This window comes from Syzygium oleosum, unplaced genomic scaffold, assembly GCF_021117445.2.
Source record: "Syzygium oleosum isolate NSW1041296 unplaced genomic scaffold, Sole_v2.1 Sole_v2.21, whole genome shotgun sequence".
Taxonomy (NCBI): domain Eukaryota; kingdom Viridiplantae; phylum Streptophyta; class Magnoliopsida; order Myrtales; family Myrtaceae; genus Syzygium; species Syzygium oleosum.
The window spans coordinates 1,830,510-1,851,619 of NW_026607505.1; the positions used below are offsets into that span (position 1 = coordinate 1,830,510).

Genomic DNA, 21,110 nt, shown 5'->3' on the forward strand with positions numbered 1-21,110 from the left:
TGCCCTGTTGTTGTTTATTTTGTATATTGCTCTTTAGGTAGGACTCTTCTGGTGTGTTATCATGCTTTAATTGTTTATTTACCCTGGGCTGGCTCCAACCATTTGTTTATAACTGTGATCTGCTACTGTTGAACTATGGGAGGTTCTTGGGCCTGTTTGGTTTGGCTTGGCTTTGGGGAAATGTCTTTGGCAAAATGCAAAGGTCTTTGAGTTAAAACGGTTTTTCGAAATGCAAGTAGTATTTGGTAATGTATATTTTAAAATCGCGTTTGAAAGAAATTTTGGTTTAAATACTGTTTGGTAAAAACTAATTTTGTGAAGGATTTTTGCTCATATTTTAAAAAAAAAAATTAGTAGAGAACTCAGCCACCCTTGGTAGGTCAAAATGGCCGTCGGCCAACCTTCGCCGATCAACCGTCAGATCTAGCCGATGGCCAGCCTTGCTTGAGGTCGCACGACCTCAGGCGAGGCGGCACTACCACCTAAGGGTCACGCAACCCTCAGGTGGCGTCGCTTGGGTCGCGCAAGTCTGGCCACTGCCGCCTGGGGGTCGGCCAACCTTCGACGACCGCTGCTTGGGGGTCGCTTGACCTAGGCGCCACCTGAGGTCTGGCGACCCCAGGCGGCGGTCGCCGGACCCCTCAAGCGGCGGTCGCCGGCCTCCGATTTGGTTTCTTGAGAAGATGAACAGTGTGCATGAACAGTGCACCTTGTATTTCGAAAATGCAATTTGCCAAAGTGCCTCTAGACCTACCTTGAGCTAAAAGACTTTAGAAGCCTTTGGAAATGCAATTGCATTTCCCCAAAGTACTCCAAAAAAATTGCCAAAGGCCATTTGTATTTGGCCAATGGACTTTAGAGCCCAAATAAGCATTCCAAATACTGAACCAAATAAGCCCCAAGCCTCGTCGTAAAGATTTGCCTGTGGAATGTTCGGTGCACCAATCCATGAACCCATACTCGAAAACTGATTAAGTTGCTTTTCCATTGGAAAATTTATGATGTGTTTGTTTAGCCGGAAATCAAGGAAAATATTTTTCTAAAAATGATTACTTTTATCGCTTGAAATAATTATTAATTAATGAAAATATTTTCATTAATGTTATCGTGAACAATAAAAATATTGTTTGTTTATTCGTTTTTTTTTAAGCAATATCAATAATAAATTTTAGAAAAATATTTTAATCATTTTTTGTAAAACAAATGAATAAGGCGAAATGGGTGGATTGTAGGGTGTGCAAAAGAACCGGGATCCGCCCAGACTGCCCGGGATCGCCCAAAACTGGTCTGGTTCCCGGTTCCAATTTTTTAGAACCGGTGGATACCGGTCTGGTTCCCGATTCCCGTTGTGGAACTGCCCATCCGCCCACCCGGACCGGACCGGTAATATAATAATAATATATATATTTTTAATTTTTAATTAAAAAAATCTAACCAAAAAAATATTTAAAAAAAGAAAATATGAGAGTTGTTATTTTGTTTGCTTGCTAACTATTGTGAACTTGTGGCAAACTCCCACATGTGATATATAATATAGGCTATGGATGTATTTGATGTGAAGCTTGTGAAGTTGTGAACTTTGTGACGAATCTTGTTGTAATGTGTAATTAAACTTTGTGGCAAATTTTGTTGTCATTGTTTCTGAGGGTTTTAGGCTCATTCAATTTGTTAGCTTAAATGAGAGCCTCTTGACTCTTGAGGCTTGAGCAGGTTATGTAGAAGCTTGGAAAGTTGTAGAGGGCACTTCTGCATCAGACCATTTTAGATGGAAGTACATGACTTCTGCATCATACTAGTGAAATCAAATGCCAAAGTAAGGGTGTTCTGTGTATACTGAAGATATATCACACATGTGCATTAAGGTAAGTCAAAGTAGCATGTGGAGAACACAACTCACCAACGGGCAAGAATTAGACTAGTCCATTTTTTGATGTGTTCAGAAAAACTTGGTGGGACTGGTTCCATGGACCCTCCCGGGAACCGGATGGGACCGGAGATTCGGTTCTCAGGTGGGTCCATGGAACCGACGGGTGGTTCTCTGCTCCAATTTTTTGGAACCGGTCCTTAGCGGGCGGTCCACGGTTCCGGGGTGGGAACCGCCCACCCGGACTATGCTCACCCCTAGTGGATTGCCCTGAAAGATGTCCTTCCATGATACTGGCAAGAGTCTTCTAACTTCTTTATCTTGTGGGATAATGACACAAATAGTCTTAAAAATTTTAGCCTAATATGTAATGTCGTCTACAAATTTTTAATTTGTTTAATACGATCTCTGAATTATATGAAAACATATAATGTTATTTTTTCATTAACTCAATTTTAGGGACAACATTGAATATTTTCGTATAGTCCAATGATTAAATTGAATATGTACAAAAAGTTCAAGCGTCGCATTGAACAAATCAAAAGTTCAAGGAGGACGTTGCACATTTGACTAAAATTTAGGGACCATATTGAACAAATTAAAAATTCAAAGATGACATTGCATATTAGGCCAAAATTGTAGAATCAATTGTATCATTTTCCCTTACCTTTTCAAAATCTTGTAGCTTTCACGAATATCATGTCAACTCCTCTTTACAAGACGTTTTCGCTCAAGCTTCTTTCGATTTCATTTAACGCTGAAGAATTGCAATTTTTCGAAAGATATAGCTATTGACATCTATAGAAAATTACATCTTCCCCTGATATATGCATTAACTTTTCGTATTTTCTCGATTATTATGCGTTACACATTTGTATTCTCAATATTTCAAACTTGTATAAAATTACGACAATATCGCACATTACTAAAAACAGTATATATACATATGCACGTCTTTTTGAAAATGGTAAAAATTATAGCTTAAATCGTGCCATGATCATGGAACACACATTACCGCTTTCCGAAAGAAAATTAGGTTTTTTGGGGGACAAGCGCTTCCACAGAGGCAATAATAGTCAATCATTATTATATTTATTATATTTGGAAGGGATATGTGTATTAGAAATTTCAAAATCTGTCACGAAAATGCAATTGAATCTTAAAACTTGCAAAAAGTGTAATCAAGTTTTAAAATCTATCAAATTTGTGCAATCGAGTCATTCCATTAACTCCATCCAATTTGGCTAACGGAAAATGCTGACATGACTTTTTTTTTACTATTTTCTCTATCATAGGTGGCGATGAGGTGGTTAAAATGATGTCGTTTTAGTCCAAATCTAATTTTTAATACAAATTGTATATAAATTAAATTAAAAAAATAAGCTAAAATTTTAAAAAAATAAGGAAGTAAAACCATGCGATGAGGTCTGGCGATGGTGAAGGAATGGTCAATAGGGTCACCGGCCAAATTTGGGCAAGGGTCGCCACCTTCCTCTAGATCGGGGGAGGGCTGTCACTAGCGACCAACCCCCGCCAGTGGTGGCCCTTGGCCTGAATGACCCTTGCCCGATCTAACATAGGTTAATGATCCTTGCCCAAATATGTGCGGGGGCTTTCAAGCCCTTGTAGTTGTCGACCATTCTCCCAACATCGATAGTGGGGCGGTCTATTTTTTATAATAATTTTAGCTTATTTTTAAACTTAATTTAAACAAAATTTGTATTAAAAATTAGATTTGGACCAAAAAGAAGTCGTTTTAGCCTTATGGTTCGTGTTTTTGCCACATCATCGCCACATAGGAGAGAGAAAATATTAGCAAAAGTCATATAGTTCACAGAAAGACTCAATTGCATTAATTTGACAAGTTTTAGGACTTGATTGCACTTTTTACAAGTTATTATTATTTTTTTGTCTGACCTATCTCTAATTCTTCTCACTTTCAGGCTTTTGCTTCGCTTCTTGTAGAGCGCGGAAGTCGAACCCCGCAGCCGTGATACTGACGTCCTCACCCCCCAAATTCCTTTACTAGAAATTGCAAGTTTTCAATTATTCTTTCCTGACAAATTTTGGAACTTCCGCCGATGAACATATCCCGATTTGAAAAGATCGCCTTCAAAAAAAAAAATCCGCTCATCAAAGCACATCACACGCATTAACAAAGAAAAAAAACAGAAAATAGCGATATGTATAATTTTCCGGCGTAATTATGAGACTAAACTAAAAATCAGATATTATTTATTTACATAGCAAAAAAGAGGACAGGACAAAATTATAACTCGCGACTCTCTCTCTCTCATCAAGTCCCAGACTCCAACTCGGGCTCGGACAAGGGTTTTATAAATCTCGTCCCCGGCCCCTCCCGACACCCGTTCCCTGTCCCCAGCTCTAGAGAGAGAAACAAGCTCCTCTCTCTCTCTCTCTCTCTCTAAAAATTCAATCTTTGTTCTTGATCTCCTTCTCGTTCTTCTTCTTCAATCCCAGATTCAGCGGTCTATTGCAGCTGAATCGGGAGCACGGTTGATTCTCCCGTGTCGCGGCGGCGGCGGCAGCAGCAAGCAGCAGCTGCTCGTGGGTCTGATCGATCGGGCGGGTGCGCGCGCGTGGGATTGATTGATTGATTGTAGCCGCTCCAGCGAGGGAAGATCTCGAGTGATGCAGCAGAGTGATCCGGCGGTCCTGAGCTTGAGACCTGGTGGCGGTCGAGGCAGCGGCAGACCTCGCTTCGATTCTTCTTCGGCGGCGGCGGCGGCGGCTCCTCTCGCCTTCGGGTCCCTCTCCTCCAATCTCCCTCTCTCGCGTGCTCATGGCGGTGCCGCCTCCGCCGCGAAGGTCGCGCTCGACGCTCGACTTTTGTCCCGTGTCCCGTTTCGAACTTTTTATCTTTCGGTCGTCATGTCCTTCGCGGGATTCAATCCCGATGCGACTAGATTAGGAGAAGCGCCGGGAGGTGATGGAATGTGTGATGGAATTGGAAAGTTTCTGGATCGTGTGGGGAATTGTGAACTTTCTGGGTGGGCAACCATAAAAAAATTGTTTTTACTTGCTAGTGTATCGGGTTGGGATGGTTATGTTCGTGTGTTGGTTTATGCAGTAGTGTGTTCGACTGTTTGACTTTGAATTGCTTCCAAGAAATTGATTCGGTTGAGGTATGAGGTAAGAGAACACCGTTGTCTGAAATGGAATTATTGAACCCCCGACGTTGGTTAATTGTGGCTATCGGGTCTCCTGCGAAATTTCCTCAATGTCTGAGCTTTTTAAGTGAAGTGTCTGGTACACAAGTTCTTGTGTTAGCAATTTTTGGCTGTTCTTTTATTTGTTCTTGAATTGGTGTTATATTCGTTTTCAGAAAAATAGTGAGATATCACAGGCTAGTCGACGTAGCAGATCTTTCTTATTGCTTTAGATCAGAGAGAAGGAATGAATCACCAGGGATGTGTTATCATAGCTTCCATAATGACTTCCTGCACTTTTTTTGTATGGCTTCTATTGTTTATATGCCGTCTCTTTATCAACCTGGCAATTAAGGCCACTTTGTCTCTTTCTTGTGACATATGTAATAGCAATACTTTTGTGAGCTTCCACCCGGCATCTTGTAAACCTCACTCTTGTGTAATGCTTTTAGAGTACCTGGATAGTGTAGTAAGTTTTTGTTTTCGTTTTATGTCTTTAATTTTGGGAAGTAGGTCTAAATGAGCTAAGAGATAAAGTCAATTCTGTACTTCCTTGTCAAGGTTGGAAGTTGTTATAGTTTGTGAGAACGTTTCTTTAGGTCCTACTTTTTAACTACTCGTATCGGTGTAAAGCAGCTTAGAAAATACTGTGGCTGGATTATGCTAAAGCTGCATGTTTTTCTATTTATACTGCTTTGTCTTGATTGAGGTGTTTTTTATTGCTACATTGCTACCTTAATACATGATAAGTTGCAAGTTTACGATAAGTTTTACTATAACAAGCTCCTGAAATATTATCCTCTGTTGCTCCCAGCCTGGGGACTCACGGTTTGAGGGTCAAGAACGTGTTAGATACACCCGAGACCAGCTGTTACAGCTAAGAGAGGTAGTGATCTATCTTTCCTTTTCAACTATTTGTTTCCCTATGTTGATGGAGTCGTTTGTTTTATTTCCATAGGAGCAGTGTATATTTTCTGTTCATCTTAATCTAATTTTCCTTTGTGCCATGTGTATCCTTCTTCTTGAAAATGATGTCTAGAAGTATTTATAATTTTTTAAGTCCACTTTTACTAAAGCATTCGGTGGAAGTCACCTTTGGTGTCAAGGTAAAAGCTATGAATGGTCATTGACTTCCGAGAAGATGTCAAGTCTCTATTTTGCCCTGTCTGTTTCAAGTTGAATTTCATATTAAGATCTTAATATAATCATTTACTGTTACTCTGTGTACTTGTAGGCTAATGAGGTGTGTGATGATATTCTGAAGATAAAAAGGGAAATTGAAGCTGAGTTTTTTGGCGAAGATCAAAACTGGGGAAGTGGAGAGAACAATGTAAGATTTCCTTCATATTTTTCACTTTCTTTTGCCTTTTCCTTCCTTTCTTGGTGGAGATAAAGTGGACAAGCGATTTGTTTCTTTTCTGTCGATTGCATTCCGAGGAGATCTCCTAATGGTGTTTAAATGGTTTAATGCTGGAAAGCTCTAGGTTTTGTATTTGGTGTTGCTTTAGCTTTAGTGACAGAGTGATAATTACATTGTTACCCCATATAACAATATGTTCTTTCCCCAACAGGCGCCAAATCAAATGCTTAATCGCTTTTCACAGCCAGACAATCGTGACTGGCGTGGTCGGAATCCCCAGGTTCCTGCTGCTGTGGAGGAGAGGTCCTGGGAGAATATCAGGGAAAACAGAGAGTTTGGTGGCCGATCTGACTCTAGGCAGCAGCAACTGAACCAATTTAATCACTCAGAGCAACTCAACTCCCAGTTCACAAGAGCACAGATCTCTTCTAATCAGGTAGCATTAGTTTCTGGCTAAACTCGCACAACTCACTTTCTTGAAGTGTATCTTAGTTGTTCTTATCTAATAGCCAGAGAAGTATGATTCACAAAAGCTATCGTTTCTTGGCCACAGTGATAGGTTGTATGTGTTTTCTTGTCTCCCTTAAGTAATTATGATACACCTCTTATTTGCTTCTGAAATTGAGATCTTTGTCAACTTTATGTCATGTTGTTATTTTAACTTCCCGTCTCTGCTATGATACCTTGTTGATTGTCAAAGTTGGAAGAAATATTGTTTTGATAGTTAGTTGAAATATTGGTCAAGTCTTATGAGGATAGTGGGATCAAGCTTGCATCCCTTTTCCATGCATACATGCACTTGTGCAAGTGGTGTGTTTCCTTTTTTTCCCCTTTTTATCCTTGGGTTGGGGGAGGGTTGTAGAAGCCAGGAGTATTGTGCTGTATGAGGTTTCACTTGCCTATGAAAGAACAATGTTGTGCCATCAAAGATCAGATTATGCCTTCGTTAAATGCATCAATGAATGCTTCACCTGCTTATTAAAATGAGTTTCTGACTATGTGTGGTCTCATTTGGCTTCACTTATGTTGATCGGTTGACCAGGGAGGTCCTGCTCCTGCTCTTGTTAAAGCTGAAGTGCCTTGGTCAGCTAGAAGGGGTAATCTGTCAGAAAAAGACCGTGTGATGAAGACTGTAAAGGGGTGGGTAATTCATGTTTTACAATGTTTATCAAATGAATTGTTCTTTGCGGTTTACTTAATATATATGTACAGTACAGTTTTATTTTTTCTGAAGTGTCATTTTTGGTTGCTGATGTTTGGCGTGGTCGCATTCTCAATGTGATTAAGCTCCCGATCCTCGAGGATTACAAATAGCCAAAAGGATAGGTTTTGAAGTCCTCATTTCTTTCGACAAAAAAAAAGGTCCTCATTTCTTGAATATATAAGCATGGATAGTTAATATAATAGTCTGTCAAATAATTTGCTTGGCAGATTTTCGAGCCGGACAAATTAACTCTCGAGTGATTTCATCATAGGATTTTTTTATCATGACTCACAACTCGGCATTATTTTTTGCAAGTTATCTGCATTTCATGATCTTTAGAAGGACCATCTCATATATGCGTTTCGGATTCATAAGCATGCAAATTCTTACCTTGCCTTCTCAGTATTTTTACTTCTGTGTCATAATGTTTAATTCCTCTATGCCCGTCTATCAGTATAGGTACTCCAAGATAATGTCAATGAGAATTACTGTTCTTTTTTATGTACTTCCTGTACCCAGTTGCTTTCTATGTGATTGACTGATCTTGATATTCTCTTTTGAGCGTCGTTTTTTCAAACTTTCCTCGTCCATTAACATTTTCATTGCTAGTGTGGGATTTTCTATGCATCGACCTCATTTTTTCAGGCTTATGGCGGTGTCGACGATTCTAATTTGTATGCAATAAATTATTAGTGGAGATCAGATTGTGGTTCCTGTTTGTTATCTCCCCTAACCATGTTCCATCTTTCCATGCTTGAGTATGTGATCTAACTAATTTCATGTATCGACTTTCTACTTGTGTTTCTTGACATGCAACCTTATCAGGTCCTCTTTGCATTCCTCATGGAGATTAGTCGAAGCAATTGCATTGGTTGTTTTAGACATGTATCCCAGTTAGGATTGACTCTTACAGTGGATAGTACTTTCTTTTCAGGATTCTGAACAAGCTGACTCCTGAGAAGTTTGATCTACTCAAGGGTCAGCTCATTGACTCTGGAATAACCACGGCAGATATTTTGAAGGTTCCTGCATTTTCTTTTCTCCATTTTCGTACTTGCATTCCTATTTATCGTGAAAACTTAAGTTTTTCTCGCAATACAGGGCGTAATACAGCTTATTTTCGAAAAATCAGTGCTGGAGCCCACATTCTGCCCCATGTATGCTCGTCTGTGCTCTGATCTCAATGAAAGGCTGCCCCCCTTTCCCTCTGATGAACCAGACGGTAAGGATATCACTTTCAAGCGAGTACTTCTAAATAACTGCCAGGAGGCATTTGAAGGTGCTGAAAATCTAAGGAAAGAGTTAAGACAACTGACTGCCCCTGAGCAAGAGCTTGAGCGAAGTGAAAAAGAGAGGATGCTCAAACTTCGAACGTTGGGAAACATCAGATTGATTGGGGAGCTTCTGAAGCAGAAGATGGTCCCTGAAAAAATCGTTCACCACATTGTTCAGGTTTTGATAAAACATTTTACTTATCCAGTTCTTTTTAACTTCTATAATTGTATTGAGGTGACTCCTTGTCTGCTCAATGAACCAGGAGCTTCTAGGAATTGATAATAAGACGTGTCCTGCCGAGGAGAATGTTGAGGCTATTTGCCAGTTTTTCAAGACCATTGGGAAGCAGCTTGATGAGAGCCCAAAAGCACGGCGTATAAATGATGTATATTTTAATCGGTTGAAAGACTTAACAACCAACACTCAGCTGGCTCCAAGAATGAGGTTCTTGGTTAAAGATGTTGTTGATTTGCGTGCGAATAACTGGATTCCTAGGCGGGAAGAGGTGACATTTTAGATGTTAATTGCTGTTTTTTTTCTTTTTTTGGATTTCTTTTTCTCCTTTCGTTGTCTAGATTTCGTTCTTATTACCAGCTCCATCACTCCTTCCTTCAGAGAGTTAGGCCTGGGAAGCTTACTTGGAGGTGCTTTTTGAATAATTAACATGTCCACCCAAATTTTGACTGTGATGTTTCTGTATTCTCTTGTACAGGTTAAAGCAAAGACTATTACTGAAATCCATTCGGAAGCAGAAAAAACTCTTGGTTTACGTCCAGGCGCAACTGCAAGCATGAGAAGTGGCCGTGGGGTTGCTTCTGAGTTGCCAGGGAGCACGAGTCCTGGGGCTTACCCAGGTTCCCGACCTGGCACTGGAGGGATGATGCCCGGCATGCCTGGAACCAGGAAGATGCCTGGAATGCCTGGCATAGACAATGACAATTGGGAATTTCCTAGGACCCGGTCAATGCCTAGGGGCAATGGATCAGGCACACAACCTTCTGTGCGGATCCAGCCATCTGCTAGAATGTCGCCATCGCTGAACCCTCGATTGTTGCCTCAGGGTAGCGGTGGCCTTATTAGTGGTAGGCCTAGTGCACTGTTACAAGGCAGCAGTGCCCCTCTTTCTCGTCCTTCAAATTTTGTCTCTGGCGCTGAAACTGTATCCCAAGTCCCTGCACCTGTTAAATCTGTTCCCATTGCATCTACATCACCTGTTCTTGAGAAGCCAGCAGCTCCCGTTGCTGCGAAGTTGAACATGGACGATCTCAAGAGAAAAACGTCATCTCTTCTTGAGGAGTACTTTAGTGTATTGATTTTGGATGAAGCGTTGCAGTGTGTGGAAGAACTTAATGCTCCAGCTTACTACCCTGAAGTTGTCAAGGAAGCTATTTCTCTTGCTCTAGAGAAAAGCCCGCCCTGTGTTGAACCCGTTGGTAGGCTCCTCGAGTTCCTGCTTGCCAAGAAAGTCGTTTCATCTAGAGACGTAGGGACTGGGTGTTTGCTCTATGCCTCTATTTTGGATGACATGGGGATTGACTTGCCTAAAGCACCAAACCACTTTGGTGAAGTTATTGGAAAGTTAGCTTTGATTGGTGGATTGGATTTTAAGGTGGTTCAGGAGATCCTTAAGAAGGTGGAAGATGACAGGTTTCAGAATGCCATATTTGATGGTGCATTGCGGAATATTGCTTCTACACCTTCTGGTCAATCTGTGTTAAATTTGCAGGCACAGTATATCGAAGGATGCAAGAGTCTACTCCAGTGAGCATAGTACCTTTCTAAAGCCAACTGCCTGAGATTCTTCTGGCCTCTGAACATGTGTTTCCCATGAAAACTCAGGATGCTCCTGTTCACTCTTTCAAAGGCAAGAAGGCTGTCTTATGCTGTTGTAACTTGGTGCCACTGAGGATAGCCAATTCTTGAGTCGTATACTTTTCTGGGGGACATAATGTCTTGTTTCTCTAGGAAAGACAGAGCATCACACCATGGATTTTGTTCTTTTGTGTGGCCAATTGTGCCATGATGCTTGAATAGGATGGCCCCTTTTGGGGGGTTCAGGTAGTTTTGTATTTGATTGATTTTGATATCATTCTTAACGACTTTCAGGGATTTAAATTATTGTTAATGGGGATACTCATAAATGCAAGGTCTTTACTTATTACTCTTGGAAAAATGTGTGCTGTTTGCGGTATGTGAAAACTCCCTATGTGCTTTTCCATACCTATTTTGAGATAGCTGACATGCATTCTTGTGGGATTTCCTGTTGGAAAGTAGAGCTTGCGTTGTGTTTAATGGCATTAGGTTGTTTTCTTAGGGTGTCACTGTAGCCTCTCGAGATATCAATGCTGTGGATCCACTGTGTGGGATAACGTATTTGCTTTTCGGTCCATCAGATACAGGTGCACCAAGTGTATAATTTGCCTGGAGAGCGCTACAAAGAGTTTTGCTTAGATAAGACAGGTACATTGCACAGATAAGCACTCGGGGCCTTCTTGTTTTAGGAGGTCTTTAGAATCTTAATGTGATCATTTACTCATTCAAACCGGGATCAAGAGAGGTAGTATAGCCTTGAACTCAATCAGTCTTCACATGACAGGTGAAGATACGCCAGATTCATGAGTTGCATGAACGGGTGACTTACGCGTTGGATATGAATTGATTGTGAAAAAGAGATGGTAGGGACAATGTCCCCTGGGGCTCATCTTTCGATGGATGGCTCGACTTTTTCCAAATTTGTTGCCCTTTTCTTGCATCTTTTCATTGCTTGTCGAGGACAAAGCTCAACTAATGTGAGAAGTAGTCCTGTAAGAGCTGGTTACTTATACGCTTTGTGATATCATGTCGCAATCTTTCTCACGGGAGTAAACCGGAGAATTGGCCCGAAAAGAATATAAGAAGCATGAGATGAAGATATGTTTTTCGAATTCCATTACAGTACCAAAACATTAAATCAAACGATTCAACTAAACAATTTAGGTTTTTAGATCTGTTAACAGTGGTGTATCATATAATTCATGAGGCTCGAAATATCAATAGGATCTATTATTTCTCATATAAAGACGGCTTAGCCGTAGCAACCGCGTGCACATGCACACACCATTTTTAACAAAATTAGGTTTTAGCCGTCAGGATTGTCTTGGCTTCTCCAATTTGGTGCTCCACCTAAAGTCATTGCTACAACCAACTTGTGCTCATTCAAACAAAGATATTTTTGTCGAATATCTAAATTCGATCCTATCAACGATGCAAGAAAGTAATGAAAATTCGCACAACACAAGAATTTACGTAGTTCAGCAGGGTAGATGTTCCGCCTGCCTACGTCCACGGGGAGATGAGATCCGTTTCACTAATAACGTAGAAAAGTGTACAGCCACTCTTTCTCACATCCTGCTCTCTATATTTAGAGACCTGTTTTGCCCTAAATATATATAGCGAAACCCTACATAGCACAAATTACAAAGTTGCCCACATAACCTAAAATATTTAACTTTCCCATATAAATCATTCTATGACTGAACATAAAACGCCTCTGGCGGCCGGGGGCGTTGCCTCCGCGCTGTCCAGTCGTCAGGGGGCCTTTCGGAACCGCCTCATAATCTCTTGGATAACAGAATACAAGACATCGACCTCAACAATTTTCAGCCGACCAAAAAAAAAAAAGAAACAGAGATATTTTCTTTCCTCTGCAATTATCAGAGCTCTATAAAAGACAGTTATCTTCTGGGTATGGGGACCAGAAGATATCTCCTCTTCATCAACTATGGCTGTTAAGAGACCGCAACTCATGCTCTCACTGATCACGCTTGCTTTGCTACTTCAACGTCCCGCAGGTTCTGCTCATGAAGTTCAAGAAGGTCATCTGGAAAACTCACTCGGACAGCATCATGAGCGCGGAGAGAGCACGCTGATGAACAAGGACATCCTCAGATAGTTTCGCAACAGAAAGGTAATCGGCGTCCAAGTGAAGAAGGTTAGAGGTGTTCGACCGACAGGCAGCATCAAAACATCAGCCGCTGTTCAAGCTCATCGGATGCCATCTTCATATGAGGGGTGTCAGGACCAGAAGTCTTTTCCTTGTAATAACTAGTACGGGCTTGAGAGATAATTTCCCTTGAAAAGTATGATTTTGATCTGCTCATTCCTGTAGTCACCTAGTTGAAGTTGATATTGTAACACCAATTATCTTCCTTCTCACCAGTAATGGCGCTATATGGATGCTCGAGTCTATAAGCATACATGTCGATTTCTCTTACGATTCTTGCGACACCGTGTTGCTGTCATGCTTGTTGAATGAACTTGAAGACCCATGTGTTTGTAGGAAGTCGATACGACTCCGCTTACGGAACCATCTTGCACTTGCTCTCGACAACGGTCGCAATTATGTTTAATGGGTTGTTAACCCTCAACTGCCTCGTGATAAATCTACATTGCGAAAGGGTTTGGTTCTTTCGGCTTACTGTTTACCCCAAAAAATAAGTGTAGTCGACGTGCGAGCGAGGTTAGTCGATCCAGTGAGACTGGTGGATGAAAGTGATTCGAGCCATTGAACAATCGACAGTTGTATGGCCACGATATCGACATCTATGAAGTACAATCATCGATAGCTGCGTGGAATTGGCATCGACAAGTAATCGAGAGGTGTTCAGAAATGGAGCAAGCAAAGGGGTTAGCCACCTTGAAATTTGGCTTGGTGTTGGAAACAAGAGGAGAACACAAGGATCAGGATGTCGGTTGAAGGCACGGATACGGAGCAAATGGAGAAGCATGGCTTTAGAAGTTGTAACCACTTGTGGATAAAGTCGGTGTGCGAATAGAAGGCCTGAAGTGCAGTTGTAAGCGCACTTAAAGTAATAACTGCTAGCGCTTGATTGTAATTAGTGGGCTATACAAGTGGTGGTGTGTGATTAGGGAGAAAAAGTACAAACTCGCGTTCCCAATTTATTTTTATCAGTTTATCAATGTTATTGTCTTCTCATTTTCCATTATCGTTCATCATTTTCCGGTACTTTTCTTTTAAATTTACTGTTCATCTTCGCTAAATAAATCGAGTGAATTCCTATCCAAAATCACCGTAGAACCCACCAAATATCTACTTTTAATGAAAGATTTTTCACTATCCGGATGAATCACCCATTTTTGGTGAAACATTTACGATTCGACCTTGATCACTCACTATTTGTTGTGGAAATAAGCAATCGAATAATAAAATAAACAGAATAAGAAAAGTAAATCAAACACCAGATTTACACGGTTCGGTCAGCGTAATCTTTTCAATATAGATCAAGCAATACAACGGAGATTATAACCAAACTCGAGTCATTCAAACACTCTCAATGTTTTTCAGCCCCCAATTACACTCAATAACTCACACGATGTTTAGTTCCATAATTCATCACGAAGTAATCTTTCGATATCATAAAAAAGTTAACGAATTCTAACACAAGATTAATTGTCTTTCACTCTTGAACTCTTGGTGTAATTCTACTAACAGAACCCACCGAAAAAACCCGCAACCAAGCACGTGAAACAACTCTTCAACAAACCTAGACGTGGAGTCCTACCTCTCTATGCCGACTTCAATTAGGATTGTAATTCCTTTTTTCTTTCTCTGACCCAATTGGCCACACTTTCCTTTCTTTCACGGTCAAAGTCCAACATCCCTTTGGACTCCAAAGTGGAAGTGAGAAACCTACTCCAACTCGTGAAAGAAAGTTTCTGTATCTTTTTACACGATTTTGGACGACCCCAAGAAATCCAAATTTCCGACTTTCCTCTAATCGACTCGGCTTTCTCGCAATTCATTTGGGGTCAGATTTCGTTCACTGGTTCAAACTCGAGACATATTCAACACTATCCAACGTCCAAGAAACTCTCGTTGAATTTTTCAGCTCACCAAATTAGTTTATTGTATAGCTCTTATTCAATATGACAAATGATGAGCCGTCGAGACTTCAACTTTCATCTACTTATTCATTTAGCTTAATGGTCCACCAAACATTATGGAGTTGATTATCATTGCTCAACCAAAAAGCTTTTTGCGCACCATCTTGAGGGCCAACGGTGTCTTCTTCCACTCATCGGCTGAGATGAGAAGGGCGTGCATACTCACTTTCTTTGTCGTCTCTCTTACTGTTTCCATCTTCTGTAGTTTCAAGTTTTGCTCACGAAGCTCACATGGCGTCCAGGAAGGATAAGATCCGGACTAACATGGACACCAGGAGGGAACCAATGAAAATGAAGGCGTCATGCGAAAAGGTCTTCCGCTGTTTGTATGGTACAAGTAACGCGGAAACTGACTGGATCTTACAATTTAAGGCAATGCGAAATAATGAAGAACAATAAAAGGCACAAAAGATTTGGCCTAATTCCAAAAAGAAACACCAACTTTATCTTGAGTGATATTTTCGGTCCGAACTCTTTTTTATCTCGTTAAAAATCACCAACTTTCACTTAAATTCCAAATCTGGCCCCATTGACTTAGAATTGTTAATTGTCCAATGTGACTATTCCACGTTAGCAATAAATCCACGTCGCTTCCTAACTTGATTTGGAGAACTATTTATTGTCTTTTTTTCTGAGCCACAGCTTGAAGAATAACAATGAAGTTGTTCATGATCTCTTTCAATTTACCAGCAAGTCAAAAAGATCTCCATATTGAATCTCTCCGGTCAGCCTCCACTGTTTCGTCATAATCTGAAGCTGTGGATCACCACCCGTCGAGAGACCCATGTACAAGATCCGCCAAGCTCACAACCTGAACCTTTTTTGCCGAAACGAGCCCAAGCCCTCGTCCTGAATTTTCAAAGTCTACGTTGAATGGACATTAATCAATTGATCTCGTTTAGTGATGAACATTAATAAATGGATTTTGTTGGGAAAAAAAGTGAAGGAGATTCTAAAGCTGTGCCCCATCAAGTACTTGTAACAATCTACAAGATTTCAAGCTTTGGTTAACGAGGGCTAGATTTGATTTTTATTAAGATAAAAAAAAGTTCGGGCCAAAATTATCACTTGAAGTAAAGTTGGTATTTTTTTTTTTGTAAATTAGCCCCAAAAAATTTACATGTTTTCATCCGAGTGTCGATTCCTACATTCACGAGGAGAGCCGTGGATAACGAGCAGCAAATAATCCACTATTATTGAAAAATCATAGTTACAAATGCTCACACGCTAAAGTATTTTTCACATCTAAATTAAGTCTAAACCAAAATATTTACAAATAAACAAACAAATCAGTTTGGATATAAAACTTATAACACAAATCCACTTGTGTTGCAGCTCCTGCCCACGATCGTGCAAAGAGGTCCGCACACCACGATTTTTCTTTTCGTTCTTCCTGCAGCAGCTCACAAGAAGTCACTGGGTGGCTGTCAAAAACTCCCTCTTTTGTGCGGCTACAACTTTCGAAGACAGAACCCACTTAAAACATATATGTTGTAGGATAGTGGGCCCTTCTTAAAACCCTTGTATCCAAGACGAGTGAGCAACAAGTTTTCTAATTTAAATTCACTCCACGTTCAAACCGGAAGACTTATCCAATTGGATCGGATTCCGTAAACAGCTTAAACTCGAGACATTAATTCAACAGTTCGAGCTCATTGCGCACCTTCGGTTTCTAAATAATGTGCAGAGAATTGAAGATTTATGGTGCATTTGATTCGGTACGTGAGAAAAGCCTTTGGCCAAATGCTGGCCTTGGCGAGGTCCCAAAAAAGTTTGTCAAACACTCAAAATTTTCCTGATGAGCTTTTGAGAAAGCTGAACCAAACGCTTCCTAAGACTACGAAAAGTGCTTCGGTACTTTAGAAGGGTGAATGACTTGAAACTTCTGTCGTGCTTCATCCCTTCATTGCAGTAAGTCTGAGTCAAGGCTTGTCCTTATTGGAGAGATGAATGCGCCGATGTCCGTCGGATGCAAAATGATGGTTTTATGGCCTTAGGGGTATAACACTCGAGGCGTCTGAAAGATTTCCGGCACGTAGAGGAAAATAGGTTCTGCAATATGATATCTAATGTTAAATCAAGTTCTGCTTTCAACCCATCATCACACAAATAATACTTGCTCGAGAGAGAGAGCGCAAATTAGACATGAGATGTCTTTTCGGAGAAGTAAGCTTGCTTAAGCAGATATAATACGCAAACCACATGTAACAGATTTGGCTTCCTGCGATTTCTAAGAAATTTGAACTTTTTTTTTTTTTTTTACTTAGAATAGATTTTAACTCAACCATAGGCTAGAGTTGTCCAATCCTACATCCACAGGAGCAAATTCGAACGGACCCCATTAAAAAGTCGAGCAAAGTAAGATTCGCCTTCGTAGGATTTCCACGATGTTAACCATTTCTGCAAACCTTTCCGGAACTCCATTGGCAAACCATGTGAAAATGGAATACTGATCCGATTTTTTGGGAGAAAGCATCTAAATCTGGTAGCCAATGTGCTCTTGACCATTCTCCAAGAAGAAAAAAAGCAAGTAGCGAAAAAGTTTATGATCTGTCATAGGAGCAACCCTTTATTCTTCTCTTGGTTGCAAGCATCTACCATGAAAACATTTATCACAGCCGGAGCCCCACAACAAAAAGCAGATTCTTTGTGTTTCAATTCCATTTCCTGTATTGATAAGAGATCAGCCGCCAGATGGAACTTAAGCATCCTACTATCCCGTCTCAATGAGAAAGGAACGCTATACGCATACTTGAGAATATGGCGTTTCGGTGAAATAAACCCTCTTCTAGCAACAAAGCATCATTTCAACAAGACTGCGTATATATATAGAGCGAAGGATTTGATTAAGTTCAAAGCACAGCAGGACTTGATTAGCACCAGCATACTTATTGACCCAACTCTTTATCCCTCAGAATTTCGGGTTTAACCAAGCTCTGATATGAGGAGACTATTACTCGCATGCCTCTTCTTCGTCAACTGCAGCAAGGTTCTCTCCTCCGAATCTGAAGGCACTCTCAGACCAGCCCATAATCATTACAAGCCGAGAGAGGAGGAAAGTTCAGGTAACGTAAGCTCTTAGAACTCCTTATGAAGTGTTCTCCACAAGATGAAACTTTCAAATCCAAATTTTGCATGCTGAGTTACAGTCAGTCCTTGCTGTCTCTATGCAGCTGCCCTTGACTTGATCAGCAAAATAGAAGAGAAATACCATGAAAGGAAAGCCAAAGAGAGAGACTATCAAAACAATCAGGGGGAAGTTCAGAAAGTTCATAATCTGAACAGTGTCAACAAAGGAAAGGGCGTTTATGGTGGCGGGGATCTCATTAAGCCACGTAAAAAGACTCACAGTGGTGCACCCGCCAATGTGCTTCATGCTTCTTTCCTGTCTGCAGCAGTGGGGCCAGTAGTAGTTGGACTCGTCGCTGTCACTCTGCTCTTCCAAGTTTAAGCGTGTGCAGTTCTACTTGGGATGGAGACGCTGGCAAGAAGCACTACCACTCCCGTAAAAGCAGGTTAAAATTTGGGTTCCTCTTCTCTTGTAAAAGCAGTTATTTCTTTTCATTTGAAGTTCGAATACAGGCAATAACTGCTTTTTCTTGCTCATCACATGAGCACTTTCAAGCCAATTGGCACAGTTTTCTCTTGACTACAGTCGCTGTAGAGATGCACAAGCTTCTCATATAATCCCCGAAGCAAACCATGATAAATAGCTCTCGCTCTGATTTGGCTTGTTTGCCATGATCTCCACAGTAGACTGAAGTTATTAACAATAATGAGCTCAAGAGAGTCACTATCAATGATCTAATGTCAATTTGTACTTTACCGCCAAGTCACCAATCACCAACATCTACATCTGCTATCGACACATCTTGATCAATTGCATGACAACTTAATCTAATCTGGTTGCCAATTAATTCATCACAAGAGTGCGTGAGGTCAGCAGAGATTAAGAGCCTACATGGGGAGACTTAGGCTACGTCTGCCACATTTTTTTCCTTCGTTTTGCCTCTTCGCCTTTAGCTTTCGCATTTTCCCTGTCATTTTGAAGTGGACAATCTGACCGATCTACATTAGTTCAAGCTAAAGCAATCCCAGTATATCCGATATGGAACAAGAAATATCACATTAATAGTCACATCAATTCAACACAACGTTATTCTTGGCCAAGTATACAGTGAAATGGGCACAGTACTAAACCGTCAAATTACAGCATACAAAGGCCAAAGATGGTGAAAATCAAGAAATGCTAGGCGGCATAAAGTGGACGCCGGTACTCATCGAAGAACTCCTCGCGGTTGACAAATACAATCGCATAGAGAGCGTATATGATTCCTGGGACGTAACCCAGTATCGTCAGCAACAGGCAGATCCAGAACTCAACCTGCAAAATGAACAAAGACAGAACAAATTAAGCCCCAGACAGCAAAGGATGCAACAGGATCTTAGATCGCTGAACAAATGCCGAAGGCGTAATCGGGTGACAGATTCAATCATGAGATTATCCAGATAAACAACAGACGATGCAGACCCACATGAGTTGGCAGATTAAATTTTTTTTATGAGGAATGCTCAGTGAATTCTTATCGAGAGATCAAGCCAAAAGACACCCTCCAAAAACCAAATAAAGATAACAAATTTACTTTTCAAAAAGCGATCTTTTCGTATCAGAGAGCAAATAAAAACGAAACAAGAAAAAGGGTATCTCAAACACCCTGTGAATTCTTATCGAGAGATCAAGCCAAAAGACGCCTTGCAAAAACCAGCTAAAGATAACAAATTTACTTTTCAAAAAGCAATCTTTTCGCATCAGAGAGCAAATATAAACGAAACAAGAAAAAGGGCATCTCAAATACTCTATGAATTCTCATCGAGAGATCAAGCCAAAAGACACCTTTGCAAAAGCCAGCTAAAAATAACAAGTTTACTTTTCAAAAATCGATCTTTTCCGCATCACAGAGCCAATACAAACGAAACAAGAAAAAGGGCATCTCAAATTCTCCAAAATTCAACGAAAGAGAGCGAAAGAGAGACAGGGAAGGTGCATCATACGCTGCAGCAACCATGCCTGAAGCAGACGCCCAGAGGGGGAAGCAAGATAGCGATGAGGACCTCGCAGAAGATCTCGCATCGGCTCGGCATTGCGACTCACTTCACCGCCCTTGGGGGGGACAGACACAGAGCGATGGAATTTGATCGCGTGTGGCTTTGTGGAAACGCGGCAACTTCCGATCTTAATGAAGAAGGAAACAAAGGAGGGAGAGAGAGAGAGAGAGAGAGTGGACGGCATTCAATCCACTGTCAACGCGACGTGCTTCATCTGGTCTACATTTCACGGGCCAATGAGTGCATTTTCTTTTTTTATTTTCCAGCTAAATCTGACGTTAATATGACGTCAAAAACCCGTAATTTTCGTTCACTTCAATCAATCCAAAATCCTAAATTAATACTCGATTGTATTTGCCCCCAAGTTAATTTACTTCTGAGGAAAAAAATACCAAAAGCATTAATCATTTTTTGAAACATCCCCAGAAAATCTTTGAGATCTACTGGAGTATAAATTCATAGAAATCGGTAATGATTTCTTCGAGTGCAGTATTAGTGCCAATTCCCATATAGTAAAATTTGTCTTCACAATACTAATTCGATGCAGTTCGATGAGTGTTCCGGCAATACTAATTCGATGTAGTTCGATGAGGGTCCGTTTGACAACGTGCCAAATAAATAAAATTTCTGTTCTTTTATTCTCGAAATGGTTTGTGAACGTAAACGTTTGTAAACTTTTTGCTCCCGCACATTTTGCAAAAATTTGTGCCGAGAAATTTTGGAAGAGAAACAAGAAATAAAAAAAAAGTTCTCTTGTTTCTGCAAGACAATTTTGAGAATCAGCTTTTTTTCTTCTTTTTTTTTTCTTTTTTTTTGTTGTTCTTCCCGGGCTGGGCCTGGCCGCACGGCGACGGCCACGCCCCGGGCCTGGCGAGGGCGTCATGGTCCCGCCCGCCGTAGCGGAGGCGAGGGTCACCCTCGCCGGCGAGGGCGAGGCGGCCTCGCCAGAGGCGAGGGTCCGCTCGCCCTTGCCGGCGAGGGCGACCCTCGCCTCCGCGCGGCGGCCGGCGAGGGCCGTGACGCCTCGCCGCCCGGGCCGTGGTCGGCCGCTGACCGCCGGCCGCGGCGACCGGTCATGGCCAAAGAAGAAAATGATAGAAAGAAAAAAATTAAATAATTCAAAATATTATTAAAATATTATTTGGGAACAGAAATTTTGTGTAGTTACCAAACGCATTTTCGTTCTTT

The 21,110-nt window shown here is 41.0% G+C and overlaps 3 protein-coding genes across 3 annotated transcripts; 2 read left to right on the forward strand and 1 right to left on the reverse strand.

Moving 5' to 3' along the window:
• Nucleotides 1-4,253: 4,253 nt before the first annotated feature.
• On the forward strand, nucleotides 4,254-11,034 carry LOC115677336 (eukaryotic translation initiation factor-like). Its single transcript, XM_030600486.2, has 9 exons — nucleotides 4,254-4,693; nucleotides 5,849-5,920; nucleotides 6,269-6,364; nucleotides 6,606-6,830; nucleotides 7,437-7,534; nucleotides 8,533-8,620; nucleotides 8,700-9,050; nucleotides 9,136-9,378; nucleotides 9,586-11,034. Exons 1-9 carry the CDS (start codon nucleotides 4,517-4,519, stop codon nucleotides 10,636-10,638), a joined length of 2,403 nt encoding a protein of 800 aa, XP_030456346.2. The 5' UTR covers nucleotides 4,254-4,516; the 3' UTR covers nucleotides 10,639-11,034.
• Nucleotides 11,035-17,521: 6,487 nt separating this feature from the next.
• LOC115677340 (uncharacterized) lies at nucleotides 17,522-18,422 on the forward strand. The gene is made up of 2 exons (XM_030600491.2): nucleotides 17,522-17,881; nucleotides 17,990-18,422. The coding sequence occupies exons 1-2, from the start codon at nucleotides 17,758-17,760 to the stop codon at nucleotides 18,265-18,267; spliced, it is 402 nt and encodes a 133-aa protein (XP_030456351.2). The 5' UTR covers nucleotides 17,522-17,757; the 3' UTR covers nucleotides 18,268-18,422.
• Nucleotides 18,423-18,925: 503 nt separating this feature from the next.
• Nucleotides 18,926-20,118, reverse strand: LOC115677342 (UPF0057 membrane protein At4g30660). The gene is made up of 2 exons (XM_030600492.2): nucleotides 19,869-20,118; nucleotides 18,926-19,200 (listed from the first exon to the last, which is right to left on the reverse strand). Exons 1-2 carry the CDS (start codon nucleotides 19,956-19,958, stop codon nucleotides 19,066-19,068), a joined length of 225 nt encoding a protein of 74 aa, XP_030456352.1. The 5' UTR covers nucleotides 19,959-20,118; the 3' UTR covers nucleotides 18,926-19,065.
• Between the last annotated feature and the right edge of the window lie 992 nt (nucleotides 20,119-21,110).

Bases quoted from the DNA above. Each gene is read 5' to 3' on its own strand.
- LOC115677336 (XM_030600486.2), top strand. From the start codon at position 4,517: ATGCAGCAGAGTGATCCGGCGGTCCTGAGCTTGAGACCTGGTGGCGGT. The intron at 6,831-7,436 runs GTAGCATTAGTT...TCGGTTGACCAG, and splicing joins CACAGATCTCTTCTAATCAG to GGAGGTCCTGCTCCTGCTCT. The intron at 9,051-9,135 runs GTTTTGATAAAA...TCAATGAACCAG, and splicing joins TCGTTCACCACATTGTTCAG to GAGCTTCTAGGAATTGATAA.
- LOC115677340 (XM_030600491.2), top strand. From the start codon at position 17,758: ATGAGGAGACTATTACTCGCATGCCTCTTCTTCGTCAACTGCAGCAAG. The intron at 17,882-17,989 runs GTAACGTAAGCT...GTCTCTATGCAG, and splicing joins GAGAGAGGAGGAAAGTTCAG to CTGCCCTTGACTTGATCAGC.
- LOC115677342 (XM_030600492.2), bottom strand. From the start codon at position 19,958: ATGCCGAGCCGATGCGAGATCTTCTGCGAGGTCCTCATCGCTATCTTG. The intron at 19,201-19,868 runs GTATGATGCACC...TTCATTTTGCAG, and splicing joins TCAGGCATGGTTGCTGCAGC to GTTGAGTTCTGGATCTGCCT.